Raw genomic sequence first — 15,269 nt, forward strand, 5'->3', positions numbered from 1 at the left:
GACCATCTCTGCAACTTGAATTATGAGATCCTGTACATGAGGAGTGTGGCAGGAGTCTTGGTTTCCTAAGGAGGTGCGCTTCCTGCGTGCTTCTGAGTGCAGCCGCTTCCCCTGGGATCACAGAAGTGACCTGGCAGCCCAGAATGAAAGTCAAAATTGGAGCCAGGCAGCAGTAGCAGCCCTCTGTTGAAGAGCTGAAGGGAATGCCAAGACCCAGGAGACAGGATCCTGCTGAACTTGGGGCCTGAGGAAATTACTACGGTGACTAAATTTGGAGAAAGGTCTTCATAGGACTCCTAGAATCCAGTGATTTTTAGATCACGTAGTTCCCTCATTGTAGCAAACATGCATATTCATCCAGAAGGGGAGAAGCCTCATTTTAAGAGTTTAGGAAAAGATAAAAAAACCTGATGTCTCTGAGCAATTTCTGGTGTGTTTTTTGTTTAACAGAAGCTCACAGATGAGTGCCTTTAAGTGCACAGTTACTCAACAGATGGGTAGTTGGTACTATCGTTGATTTTAAACCATATTTTTTGCTGTTTACCTTTTCTGGTACTAAATACCTCTCACAGCAAAACAGTAATTTTCTCCCAAGATGTATTTGTTTGGGATGAACAAAATTTTAATTAAAGAAGGAAGATACACAAAACTCCATTACCTTCCAGTTATATTAGAGAAATCAAAGTATAATGGCAAAAACACAGAAAGGTTCCAGTTCCAAGGGTGTGAGCCTGGGTGGGACAAATGCAGGCAACATGGGCCAGTCCTTGACTCCTGCCCCTCTGTATCTCATGCTCTTGCTTTCACATCCAGAGCATTAGTCTCAACACTGTCCTGTCTGCATAATATTAAACAGTGACATGAGGGCTCTGGAAGAGTGCCTGCTGTCCCTGCTTCAGCCCCAACTGTGGTCTGGCCCAGTGCCTCCCAGGGTTCCTGGAAAAGTTGAAGCAAGTCCTAGTAAGGTCTACCTCTGAATCTTTTTAGCTTTAGACCTTGACAGCATCAAGGGTTTTTGCTTTAGATGCAGGGCCCAGGAGGAGTTCTACTAAGTTGCAGAACCAAAGCAGGTAAACTGAAGATAAACCTGCAGCTTATTTTGTATCCAACCCTCAAGTCAGCAAAATGCAAAGGAGGTTAGTGGTTGCCAGGGGCCAGGGTTGGAGGAAGAGGACAGACTGAAAAAGGGCACCAGGAAACTTTTGGGGGCGATGGAAATACTTTCTTTCTTGATAGTGGTGGTGGTCACATGATTGCTTAAAAAGATGGAGTTTATGGATTTCACTCTTATTAAAAAATTAAATATAAATTGCAACACTATTTGGTCTATGTAGCAAAAGTACAAGTAATATTTTTTAATGATTTACTCTTAAAACCAACAACAGCAAAAAAACTTTCTCAAAATGAAATCCCAAAGACCGGGATTTCTACACTTTTGTGTTCATTGCAACATTGTTTACAATAGACACTTAATGTGGACTCTTAACAAAACAGAACTCATAGTAACAGAGTAGATTGGTGGTTGCCATGAACAGGGTTGTAAATGAGGGAAAGTGCTCAAGATACACATCTTGCAGTTTTAAAATGATTAAGTTTTGGGGACTTAATGTATAGCATGGTGAACTATATTTAAAAATACTGTATTATGTACTTGAGTTGCTAAGAGAGTAAATGTTGAAAGTTCTCACCACACACACACTGTAAGTTGTAACTATGTGAGGTAATAGATGTAACTTACTGTGGTAAGCATTTTGCAATATATATACACATCAAGTTATTACATGTACCCCTTAAACTTACATGATGTTATATGTGGATTATATCTCAATGAAGCTGGAGAAAAGTTCTTCTCAAGATCAGTAAAATAATTTTCTTTTTTTTTAAGTGCCGCACCTGAGGCATATGGAGGTTCCCAGGCTTGGGGGCTAATCGGAGCTACAGCTGCCGGCCTACACCACAGCCATAGCAATGACAGATCTGAGCCGCATCTGCAACCTACACCGCATCTCATGGCAACTCCAGATCCTTAACCTACTGAATGCAGCCAGGGATCGAACCCACATTCTCACAGATACTAGTCAGTTCCTTAACCACAAGCCACAACGGGAACTCCTTACTTACCTCTATGAGGGCGAAAATGTCAATTTATCTTTTTCCTTACTTACTCCTCTATCCAATCCTCCTCCATGGTCATCCTTACAAAGCTAGTTTTGGTTAAACTTGTATGGCACTTTCCACTTTATTAAAATGCATTCACATCCATCAAAGCAAATCTGGAAGGGAAGAAGGAGCATTATCTCAATTGCAGACACGAGAAAACTGAGGAACCGAGGGGACAAAAGATTTACGCGAAGACCTCTAAGCTGGTTTTGTGGAACAGCTGGGAGCAAAACCCTAGCTCCTTAGAAGTACATTACCTGCTATTTTCCAAAACAACAACAACAAAAACCAAACCTTGCTGGTATGTATTGTATCACTGAAACCTGGATAATAGTTTATATCAAACCGTTTTAGTTTCAAATTGATTAGATGTTTCACTCTAAACTTTCATCCTCTGCCCATCATGTGATGATTTGCTCCTCACGTAGTTAAGGTTATTTAAAAGGAAATGCGGATTAGGTGATTCTTCGGGGTGTGAGTATTCTTATTGTTGCTGGTGGTGGGCCTCTGTGTGTCTGTCTCCTTCCCTCCCCGCGCCCTCTCCCTGACCCTCTCTGCCTGTGTCTCTCTGCAGTTTGGTACAGACACACTCTTCATAAACGGAAGAAATGAGGTGGATTTCTTTCCCCAAAGCAAAAGGACAACAAACGACCCTCGCCTCCAAAGCAAAGATCTTTCCCTTCCAGTGACTGACACCTGGTTCAGGGCAGCCGAACCTTTGGCATCTGCAACGCAAACGGGCCTCGGATTAGGCCCCAGCCTTTTGGCTCAGGCCCAGCACCACCCACCCCTCCCCGCCTCGGGGGTGGAGCCGCCCCCACCCCCACCCCCAGCTGCCAGTTGATAAACCTGGAGCCAAACCCTAGGAGCTGCTCCTGGGCACCTGGAGGGAGGGCGAGCCCATAGCGCATGCGCCCCTCGCCATGGCAGCGCCGTCGAGGCTCCTCATCCGTGGGGGGCGCGTGGTGAACGACGATTTCTCGCAGGTGGCCGATGTGCTGGTGGAGGACGGCGTGGTGCGAGCGCTCGGACGCGACCTGCTGCCGCCCGGGGGTGCGCCCGCGGGGCTGCGGGTCCTCGACGCCGCCGGCAAGCTGGTCCTGCCCGGAGGCATCGACACGCACACACACATGCAGTTTCCCTTTATGGGGTCGCGCTCCGTCGACGACTTCCACCAGGGCACCAAGGTACGCACCCCGCCGGGCCCTCCACTCGCGACGCCCCGCGGCAGGAGCAAGCGACTGAGGCCCCACGCTGAGCTCCCTTCTAAGTGGCTCTCCTCCGTGTCTTCCGCCCCAGCTTTGGCCAAGCCAGACTCCCTTACTGCTCTCTTTGGGTAATTTGACAAGTTTAAGGCAACCGATTCCCTCACTCTCGGTTCTCTACACCCCTCCCCCACACACCCTCATTTTCACTGGTGTTCTGTGGAATTCCCGTCTTCCATAATGTCTGTAGACTCTTTTTGTTAAGCTGACACTCCCAGCCATTTCTCCTCTTCCTTCATGCCCAGCCAAAATCAAGTGAAAAAGCCATTCACCAGCTAGTTACTGCCTTGGCTCCAGAGTTAGCAGTGCGAGGTGGGTGATGGTGAGGAGTCCACCGTGTCCTACAGAATTGCCTCCACCCACCAGCAGAAAAAAATGCAACCCTGACAAGTGTTTCCAAGAAAACTGTTGCAAAAATGTTTTCCCGGGAGTTCCCTTGTAGCTCAGTGGGCTAAGGAGCTGGTGTCACTCAGCAGCTTGGGTCGCTGCTGTGTCAGGGGTTCATTCCTTGGCTGGGCAACTTCCTCATGCGGCGATGGGGCAGGGAGGGCTGCCGGTGGTCAGCCTTACCCCCCAAAAAATGTTCTCCCGGCACTCACACTTGGTCTGGTCCCATCCATTCTCCCGCCTGCTTGCCCCAGAACGTTAAATAGAGACCCTGATTCTTGCTGATTGAGCATCTGCGGCTTTACTGATGGTGTAGGAGGACCAGATCCCAGATCCCAGGATGAGGGAGTCTTAGGCTTCTTTAGACACAAAGGCCTGTTGGCTCCACCTTTGAAAAGAACCTTAAAGGTATCTCCAAAGCTTATGAAAACAAGAGCAGGAGATGCATAGGGTAACCTTAAGGGAACATAAACTCAAAACTCTGCAGCACTTTGGCTGGAGCCCAACCTGCATCCTCCCTGAGACCTGCGTCTGGGGCTGTGGTGGGAGAAACCACTCCTCCAAAGTGGAGGTACTGATGTCTTTAAAGTCTAAGTTCTTACTTGGGAATGTTTGGGTTTTTCCAGATGGGCCACTCCTTGATGTGTGTCAAACAAATCCAGCTGGTTAATCCTGTGCACACTTTCAAAGCAGTCTTGAGGATATATCCTTTACCCTACGATTTCTAACAGTTTTACTTTCCCTACACGTTACTCAATCCTCTATGACTGACCAGAATGTTTAACAGAACATAAACAATCTGGCCCAGACAGACAGGTCTGGAGCAGGCTGCTCATGCTAACATTTGCAAAGCTTCCTCCTAGTTACTAATTATTGACCTTTATCATCAGGACAAGAGTCAAAGTCTTCTGCAGGAAAGGTCACTATCAGTTTTGAAGAGTATTCATTTTTCTCTTTTGCTAAAACATGACATGTGGTAAATTTTAGTGAATTTGTGTTGACGTTTTAAATTCTTTTTAAGATATCAAACAAAACACACAGGAAATTGGAAAAATAATAAAGTAGAAAGAGGGAAAATATTATCCATAATCTCCCACTCGATGATAACCAATGTTTTGGTGTATAGTCTTTGTGGTTTTAACATGCTTTATGTTATACACTTGAGATTGTATTGTACATGAGTGTGAGAGTGTGTACCTATGTATAAAAATATTGTTGAATTCAGTTATAGTACATGCACTTTCTGTTACCATAGACTCATCATTAACTAAGTGCACTGCTAATGGCAGGCCATTCTGTTGACACCCCCATTTGCCAAGGGAGTAGCTGCTGTTGCTGACATCAGTTACCAGGCCCACTAACATCATTTCCCCTCATTATTTTCCTTTCTCTCATCAGGGTTCCAGATAAAGCAGTCACGGAGAAGGGTTAGAATGCTCTAGGGGAGAGACATCCTTTCTCTTTCTCAAGATTATCTGCGCAGACCCCAAGCCCCTGGGAGGTGGTTCTTCATTTTGTATCTGTTCATGTCCATTCTAGGATTCCAGTATGGAGAGATTTAGAATTCCATACTTAGAGGGCAAGTTTTTGTGGCATATTATAGTCTTTTCTCACCATGGGAAAAATTTCGTCACCGGTTGAGTCTCTAGGCATTTCTATACTTAAGGGTCATCAAAACATTAAAGGAAAACATATTTTTTGTGAGCTTAGGATTCCAAGCAGAAAATGATATGGTCAGAGATAGGGTCAAAGATTTAGCAGATACTAAATTCATGTTGCTCATTAAACAGTACTCACAAAAGGGCTAAGCCGCAAAAGTAAATTGGTTGGTTGGACCCCAAGGGATACCCATTCCACCCCCTCCCCACTCCCTAAACAGATGAGGCTCCATGAAAAGGAACCAGACAGGTAGACACAGATAAACATGAGCATTGAAGTATTGGCCTGGGTTCTAAAAGAAGGGAATTATAGGGTTATTTTGTCCTGTTTTCTAGAGTCTTCATGGTAATTCCCAAGGCAGTGTTGGAGTTTCTGGTTTGAGGAAATAGGGACAAAGAAGTCTTCTATAAATGCTGTTCATATTATAGACCAAACTTGAAAAACATCTTACACTGTTAAGTAACATTTACTTTACTAAGTACTAGACACTGTGAACTAAGCTGTGCACCAACAATCCCACGTGCCATTATCTACTCTGCAGTTGAAGGCACACCTTGGGCAGGGTAGGTCTTCAAATTCAGGACTGCCTGCCATCCCTAGAGCTCTTACCTCCCAGATTCTCTTCCTTTCTGAAATGATGACTGAAAAACATCAAATATTTAGATTTATCGGAGTGGCAGTTGATGGATGAAAAAGCTGTGTAACTAAGGTGTATGTCACTGTGAGATGTCTTTTCTCAAGGACAGAGCAAAGTCATCCTTAAGAAATACAGTAGCATTAAAAGAAAGAAAGAAAGAAAGCAAAGAAATATAGTAGCCTTTCACCTTCCTAGCACTGGAGGCAGTTTAGATTGTCAAAATAAATACACATCACCGAGAGTAGGTTTGTGAGACATTGTACATGCATTTATAGCCACATCATCTCTAACGGTACAGAAATGGGTACCTTAAGTACAGAAAGCCATAACATAAGAATGATATATCACGCTTTCAGGAGATGGGCTCCAAAAGGTTAGACCAGTAGCTGTATGCTTCCTGCAAGCACCAGGCTGATCATTTATAAATCTGACAAATAGAAGGGAGACTGTTGCGGTATTATATGTATTGATCACTAGATTGCGATGGAGCCTAATTTAAAAAATGAAATATAGGTCAACCAAAGGTTACATATTTTGGAATCTAATTCATGTCAGAGGTTGTTTTAAAGCCTGTAATTGATTTACTTAATTACAGGTAAAAGCTTTCATCTGATGTGACTAATGGAAATAACATTCTGCTTTAAATAAATCATACTTCATTTTGTTGGTCTGTACTAGATATATAGCGGTCTTCCAATAATTCAATATTAGTGAGGAAAGACAATGGGATTTTTTATTCAAATGGGTATTGCAAATTAGATAAACTTGAAAGAATGATGACTTTGCTTTTGCTACATCCTGTGATAAGCCAGTGAATTACAAGAGCTCAGCCAGTTTTCAAATATATATATTTGTATTCAGACATACATGTGGCTTGGAGTAGGTAGACTCATATTAAAAACGTGGCAGCATCAGTAGCTGGCAAAAGAGTCATTGTTTTTTAAGTTGAGAAAATGCAAAACACTTTTTTTTTTTTTAATAAAAGACAAAAAGTCCTCAAAATTACCAAGAAAGAAAATTATACTTTACTCTGGAACTTTTTGGTAAAATGTCTTGGGGTGATTTCTTATAAAAGGCAGTGGAGGGTGTATGATTAAGCACACATTTATGGTTGTATTTATAGATCTTCCTCACCTTGTAGAAGAGCTGTGATTCAGAAAACTTGGTCGCAAACCAAGTTCCTTATTCTCTTGCTTGCGGGAGCTGCAGGATGTGTTTAAGAAGCTGTGTAGGCTGACTGTGTGACCTCTGGCATGTCAGTTCTTCTCTTGGTGTTGTCAATATTTCCTCATTTGTAAAACAAGGCAATAGTAAGAACGTCTTCGATTCAAAGAAATGTTTTAATGAAAAAAATTCATCATTCACAAAAATGCTGGAGCATTACAGTTGCTAAATATGTGTCGGTTGAATGAAGAAACTGCTTTTTTTAAAAAAGGAAAATACAGAAGAGTATAAAGAAAAATAATATTTAAATCACCTCTAATTTTAACATTTTGCTTTCAACATTTTCCTTTCATATTTTTTTTGGGGGGGGGAGCGTATAAACCTTTCTCCTTCTACTAACTTGCACGTATTCTTTGGAATCAGCCTTGTACATTAAACCTTTCCCCACGACCTTCACTGTAGTCAGAGGTGGCCTGTTGTTCTCTCTGAGGCTGACTGCCAGATCTTTCTCTCTGGTCTTGGTATCTCTTCTGCATCAGGCTTTCGTTTCTGCCTGTCTGAGGATGTCCTGCACATCCTCCACCTGGGTTGTCCTGCAAGCACCTCAGGCTTCAAGTGCCCAAGTTTGTCCTTCCCTTCAAGCACTGGACCCACTTTCATCCTCTGTTTCCCAAACTGTTAACAGCTCCACTCTCATCTTGTTCATGTTGGATGTTTTGGTGTTTTCCAGTCTTTATTTTATTTTATTTTTTGCTTCGGCATAATGATGTTGTGATATAATTCATCATTCAGGTTCTTGGTGATTGATGAGAAATTACTCCTCAGGGTGCAATGCTTGAGCCAATGAGTGTTAGATCCCTCTTAAAGGAGTTTAACACATACACCCAGATTGCCCTTCAGTTCTGCTCCTACCACCAATACATTCTAATTCCCATCTCACTGCATCCTAAATAATTGTGGAAATTGACTTTACACTAATTTATGCCAATTTAATAGGAAAAATATAACATTTCTTAATGTATTTAAATAAGCATTTTTTTAATTGCTTGTGAGGCTGTGCTTTGAACGTTTTTGAGTTAATGCTTGTATGTTATAGCTGTAAGAGTATGTAATTCTGTGATTTCCTTCAGTGGCTATGTACTGACTGCAGAGTTCATCTTTGCACTAATCAGAGGAAGAAAAATAAAACCATCTCAAAGATTAATTTGAAACCACTTGATATGAATTAGGGCTTTGGCCCTATTGAGGGTGTTGTGAGTTAGGAATCCTTTTGCTGAACTTTTCAGAATTTGGGGCTTGCCTTCTTTCAGTTTTTATACTATTCACTTCCCCTGCTTGTTTTCTTCCTCATTTATCTGGACTGAGTGTTTTCAGTGTCTGACAGAGGTAGTCAGGAATCAAGGTTTACTTGACATTGCCCTCGGGAAGGAAGAACCTTTCCCCTAACCTCTTATGTTTAGTTTGGGGAGGGGGCTACAAATTAAACTGACAGGAGACAGAGTAGCACGAGAAAAGGTAGATTTTTAAAATTCAAATACATTTAGCATAAATTCACAGAAAAAAATGATTTAAGGAGGTGGTTAGAATTTGGGGCTTCTATGACACCTTAACAAAGGAACGGAAGGGGGATGGGTGCACTTATGGGGAAACATGACTTTTAGGAAAGACTAATGGGCTCATAGGAGAATAGATGGAATATATAATATTTCATGACAAATATGGTATGGTGCAGGGGTCTAGTCTTAGGTGGTAAGAGTCATCCTTCTAGGAGGGGATTTATAACAGTTTAATTCCTTTGAAAGACTCTGCTTTTAGGCTGTAAGGAAGCTCAGGAAAAAAAAAAGCGTACTCTAGGGAGTTCCCTTCGTGGCTCAGTGGTTAACACACCTGAGTAGGGATCCATGAGGATGCGGGTTCAATCCCTGGACTCACTCATTGGGTTAAGGACCTAACGTTGCCTGCTGTGAGCTGTGGCATAGGTTGCAGATGTGGCTCGGATCCCATGTTGCTGTGGCTGTGGTGGTGGCCAGCAGCTGTAGCTCCGATTCAACCCCTAGCCTGGGAACCTCTATATGCTACAGATGTGGCCCTAAAAAGAAAAAAAAAAAATGCGTATTCTCAAATGCCTCCATTTCAAATGATTTTTATGCCACAGTGGCATATCCTGGACCCCATCACTGCCATCTAATATGTAGTAACCATAAGCTAAGGATTTTTCATGTTCACAGTTAGGTCCCATTGATTCAGTCAATGAATGGTTCTTGGAAACCTGCTAAGTGCCAGGCATTGTGTTTGGGGTAGAGGGTTAAAAACCCATAGCCTTCGTTCTCATTGGCAGATAGACTGAAGGTATACGGAGCTCTAATTTATCATGGTTTTAATAATAAATTATATACAGTGGACTTTTGGACTTGTAGACTTAACTTGGACTATTTGTGACTATTTTTGAGTGAACACTTGCGATCTGGCATTCCCCCTTATGTCATGATCGCTGGTATCATTGGGCTGCATTTCTGATAAATGTACCTCAACAACTGCCTAGAGTCTACCCTCAGCACTGCATGTGCAACATGTCAGGGAGGACAGTTCAATTTTTCTGTTACGGTTCATTGTCTCTAATAGAGAAATTGCATGTGATTGTGACAGTCATGAGATCCTGAGCCCTGAGGATCTCTTCACACATAAAACCCTAAAATAAAACAAACTATAATTTTGTAAACAGGAGTTTATTGGAGACACGGATATAGAGATAGACTAAAATTCTGTTTTTTAACAGTCCTAGTTAACGCTATTAAGTAGAGGGCTTGGGATAAAACAGCATTCAGTTTTCAGGTGTGCTCAGGGACTACTTTCCTGCTAACATTTTCACCGAAGGACCTCAGAAACCACATGGCCAGGGCTAGCAATACTTTGGAGAAATAAAATCACACACGAATATGCAACTTGTACAGCTTTCCTGCTTTGCAGCTGGAAAAGTGAACCATCCTAATTATCCCATCTCACAATTTCTTTCTTTTTTTTTTTTTTTTTGTCTTTTCTAGGGCTGCACCCGCAGCATATGGAGGTTCCCAGGCTGTGGGTCTAATCAGAGCTGTAGCCACTGGCCTACACCAGAGCCACAACACGGGATCTGAGCCACGTCTACACTACAGCTCACGGCAACGCCGGATCCTTAATCCACTGAGTGAGGCCAGGGATTGAACCCGAAACCTCATGGTTCCTAGTTGGATTCATTAACCACAGAGCCATGATGGGAACTCCCAATCTCATAATTTCTGGGAGAGATTCACTGGTCTCTTTTTCTTTCCCCCTTAAATATTTAAAGAATATTTATGTACCAGGCACTGTAACAGGCACAGGGCATATGGACACGAAAGTATATCAACTAAATCAGAATCTCTGGGGGGTAAGATAAAAGTTCCCTAGACCATGCCAGTGTGCTGCCAGGATTAATAGTCACTGGACTAGGTAGTGGAGGGGACAGGGAGAGAAAAGTATAGGTGTCAGGTCTCTCTGATGTGGAAAGGAACTCAAATCATGCAGGGCTGTATGGGCTGTGTAATCATTGTTTTTCCTTCATCCTAAGAGCAGAGGGAAGTCAATGAAAGATCGGAAGTAGACAGCATGGCTGGGGATGAGGTGACAATAAAGAGGCTAACTGCTTTAGTCTAATCAGCTGATGACTTGGTGGATATACTTCTGGAGTTGGAACATTAGCTAGGATCATTAGCTGGGATCATGGAATTTCTTTTCATAAGTCTGAGAGACTTACCGAGAAAGCTGAAAATTCAGCCAAGTGTTTTTCTCCCTAAGGCTCAGACATACTAGTAGATTTCTTTTTGTTTTATCTGGGTTATCCTGTGATAAATTTTAGTGAAACAGAATCACTTGTTCTAGGATAAGCTTAGAAATGAAAATGCAGCAACCCTGTAAAAAGGAAGAAAATGCTTGATATGCTTTCAACAGTGACGGACAAGCTAATCTAGTCTTAAATAAAATCTTGTGTTATGGAATACTATACCCCCGCTGTTGGTTAGAGTTTATCCCAGTTTATGTTCTGTCACGTTTGCACCTAAGATGGTGCATATGCTCTTTTCCCACCAAGAGAAGGTTTTAGACAAATTTGAAGAGTTTTAAGGGAGAATAGCCAAAGTAATTAAGAGCTGAAAGAATTGATTTTTGAGCCAAGATTAGAAAAGGTAAATGCATTTTGTTCAGCTGACAAATAAAGGTGAAGTCAATCAGCAGTAAAGACAAAGAAAATAGGTATCATGTAAACATATGGAAGAAATTTTCACCCTTTACTGCTTTTACTTTCCCTAAACTTTCTTCATTCAGCTGTTGATCCTGGTCAACATTTTGTGAAATGAATCTAGAAGCTTCTGATGTTAAAAAGCAATTCACTGAATACTGAAATTATCCAAAGTGTTCTGGGAATGTTATATTCTAATGAATTGGCATGATGAATAAAGTTAATTACCCTGTGGATAATAGGTGTGTCAAGGCAAAGAAGCACTAATATGGGGGTTTTCCTTATAACTCTTGTAGGGGCACATGATTTCAATTGTTGCAACGATAAACAATTGATAAAATTATGTTTCATTTGTGAATTTATGGTTTGTAGTTTTGGGGGGTTGTTTTGTTTTGTTTTGTATGGCTTTGGGTTTCCTAAGTGCTTGATTCATTTTACCAACCTATGCATTTCTCCAAGTAATGATTCACTGACATCCTGGGACAATAGGCTGAAAATCAGATTATGCTAAATGGATGATCTGATGATAGGAGATTGCCTGCATGGGGTTGAGGCTTAGAGTAGGCTGAAAGTAAGACCTCCTGCTCAAAGCTGAATCCTCTTCATGTTACCAATGAGAAGTTACCAGCTGTGTGACCCTGGAGAGTTATTTGACATCTCTGAGCCTCAATATCCTCAACTATAAAATTAGAAAATCGATTTCTGCCTCTCAGGGTTGTAGCAAGGCTTCATTCAGTGAGCTACCATATATAAGATGAATTTAACTAGGCATTTGAACAAGTTCTCCCTTCAAGAGGCAGATACCTCCTGGGAGGGGCAGGTCTTCTTCACAGCTCTAGGGTTCCACTCTGATTGGGATTACAAATCTACAGCTCTGGCACATGGCTTCCTGGATCCAAGGGAAAAATGGAGCATTTCAAATGTTAAAATAATGTTCAGGGACTTGAGATAACTTTGGGCACCCAAAGGACCTTGGGTGACCAGAAAGACCAGGATCCCTGCAGCAGGTGGATGGATGTTGCTTCAGTGGATTCCAAAAGAGAAGTGGTTTCCATTTTCATCCATTGCCCACTCCGGCCTAGGCTATCCTCTCATAGACACCACAGTTTTTCTAGATTTGTTCTCATTTTGGGGGTAGGGTGAAGGAGGAAAGTAGGGAGGAGAAACAGAATGCAAGGAAACCAAAAAAGACAAGTGGCCATTCCTTTTCTGTTCCTACTTCATTAGGGAAATGGAACATTTGTGATAAATCCTTTTTAATTGTAGCCCCAGGAATTCTGATTTTCTGTAGTTTTTTAAGAAGTGGCCATTTGACCATCACTTCTTAGGTCTCAAAAGAGGCACATCAGAGAGTTCCCACTGTGGCTCAGTGGGTTAAGAACCCAACATAGTCTCTGTGAGGATGCAGGTTTAATCCCTGGCCTTGCTTGATGGGTTAAGGATCCAGCATTGCCACGAGCTACAGCATGGGTTGCAGATGCAACTCAGATCTAGTGTGGCTGTGGCTGTGGTGTAGGCCTGCAGCTCAGCTGCAGCTCTGATTCAACCCTTAGCTTGGGAACTTCCATATGCCACAGGTGTGGCCATAAAAAGAAAAAAAAAAAAAAAAGCCCATCAAAGTCGATCTACTTAATGTATATGGCATTTACATGCATACATGGATTTGCATCATACATCAGTAAAGTATTTTTTTCTTCTTACGAAAGTTATACTTTGTTATAGAAAATTTAGCAATTAAAAATTTAATTAGAAGGAAATTAAAACAACCAGTAAGCATGCCACCCAGAAACAGCCAGTATAAACGCTTCATCCTGGCTCAGTACTGTTTTGTTTTCTTGCTATGTGTTGGTGTGTTCTGGAGCATGTTGCCGTGGCTGCTTTCTTTCTCCCTGGTCATTTCCACCAACCTCATGATCCCCTGACATCCTCTCGAAGGTGACTGTCACATTTCTCTCCTGCCCTTGAGTGCTCTTCAGCATCTGGGCTGCATTTCTGTCTGTCTTCACATACACAGAGTGAACATGTGCCTGAGCACCTCACACTCAGGTGCCCTCCATGAAACGCATGCTCCCTCCAAACACCAGATCTGCTGCCCTCCTTTGTCCTCTCCTCTGCCACCCTTCTCCGGGTCACCCTGGTCAAAGTCAGCTCATGGGCTCCTGTCCCCCTATAGGGCAGCCACTGCCCTGCCTTCCTCTGGGAACCATGGATTCATATTGCTTTTTTTAAAGTTTACTTGATTTATAATATGTTAGTTTCAGGTGTTCAGCATAGTGACTCAGTGTTTTTTGTAGATTATACCCCATCATAGGTTGTACAAGATAATGGGCATTATTCCCTGTGCTATATAGTGTATCCTTGTTGCTTGTCTACTTTATACAGAGTAGTTTGTATCTCTTAACCCCATCCCCTAATTTGTCCCTTCCCCCTTCCTTCTCTCCTCAGGTGACCACAGGTTTGTTTTCTCTGTGAGTGTTTTTCTGTTTGGCATATACCTTTTGCCCATTTTCACTTTTCTGCCAATTCTTCCTCCTGGACCCTTTTCTCAGAGTTTCCCCTGCTGTTGGCTGTTCCTGAAAGCACAGGCTCTGGAGTCTGGTGACCTGGTTCCAGTCCTGCCTTTGCTATTCACCGGCTGTGAGATTTTGGGAGTTATTTAATGGTGCCGTTCTCAGTTTCTCAACTCTAAAATGGGTTAACAATACAACTTACTGCAGAGCTGGTGAGATGGTTAAAACACTAGAACATCAGAACAGTTCCTGGCACTCACAAGTTAGATGTCATTATCCTTATTGGTGCCTTCGTGTGTATGTCCTAATGCTAATTTAAATCCCATCCTCCTTTGATCTCAGTTTTCCTCCTCTGAATTCTCAGGAATCTTTCCTTTGTACCTCTTCTTGGGAGTTTAGCAGTGCTAACAACTCTATAGCAATTTCTATGCTATGTCTACTCTGGAAGTGTGCTTACTACCTGTTAGTACTATCTGATTATTTTATTATAACCATTTGTGCATATTTCTCTCTCCCCCTCTAGACTATAAATACCCTGAGGCAGAATCTTTGATTATTTGTGTGTCCTAAGATCCCACTCACTGTATGTAATGGCTTATACGGGGTAGCCTTTTTTTCCCCCCCAGTAATAATTTTAAGATGTAATTCATATATAATACCATTCAGCTGTTTAAAGTGTGCTGTTTAATGTTTTTTACTATATTTACAGAGTTGTGCAACCATCACTTCCTTCAATTTTTAGAATATTTTTATCTCCCCTAAAAGGAGCTCCATAGCTATCACTCCAACTTTCCCCAATCCCCTCCAGACCCTGGCAATACTATTCTACTTATCTGTCTCTATGGATTTGTCTCTTTTGGATGTTTCATATAAATGGAATCATATGAAATGTGATCTTTTGTGACTGCCTCCTTTCACTTAGCATCATGTTTTCAAGGTCCATTCAAGTTGCAGTAGATGTATCAGTACCTCTTTCCTTTTTATGACCAAAGAATATTTCATTGTATGAATATACCACATTGTGTTTATCCATTCATCAATAGTGGACAGTGGGGTTGTTTCCACTTTTTGGTAATTATTAATAATGCTGTGCTGAATATTTGTGTACAAGCTTTTGGGGCATGCTTTCATTTCTCTTGGGTACGTGCCTAGGAGTGCAATTGCTGGGTCCTGTAGTAACTCTATGAGGAACTGCTAAACACTTTTCCAAAGTGGCTGCATCATTTTATTTATAT

At 42.1% G+C, this 15,269-nt stretch overlaps 1 protein-coding gene across 1 annotated transcript in view; it reads left to right on the forward strand.

Moving 5' to 3' along the window:
• The first annotated feature begins 3,048 nt into the window (after positions 1-3,048).
• DPYS (dihydropyrimidinase) overlaps positions 3,049-15,269 on the forward strand; it is an 87,501-nt gene continuing 75,280 nt past the window's right edge. The window contains exon 1 of the mRNA XM_047782931.1: positions 3,049-3,347. Coding sequence (XP_047638887.1) covers positions 3,084-3,347 — 264 coding nt within the window. The 5' untranslated portion in view covers positions 3,049-3,083. The remainder of the gene's footprint in view (positions 3,348-15,269) is intronic.

The sequence above is a fragment of the Phacochoerus africanus genome, chromosome 6 (genome assembly GCF_016906955.1).
Source record: "Phacochoerus africanus isolate WHEZ1 chromosome 6, ROS_Pafr_v1, whole genome shotgun sequence".
Classification (NCBI taxonomy): Eukaryota; Metazoa; Chordata; class Mammalia; order Artiodactyla; family Suidae; genus Phacochoerus; species Phacochoerus africanus.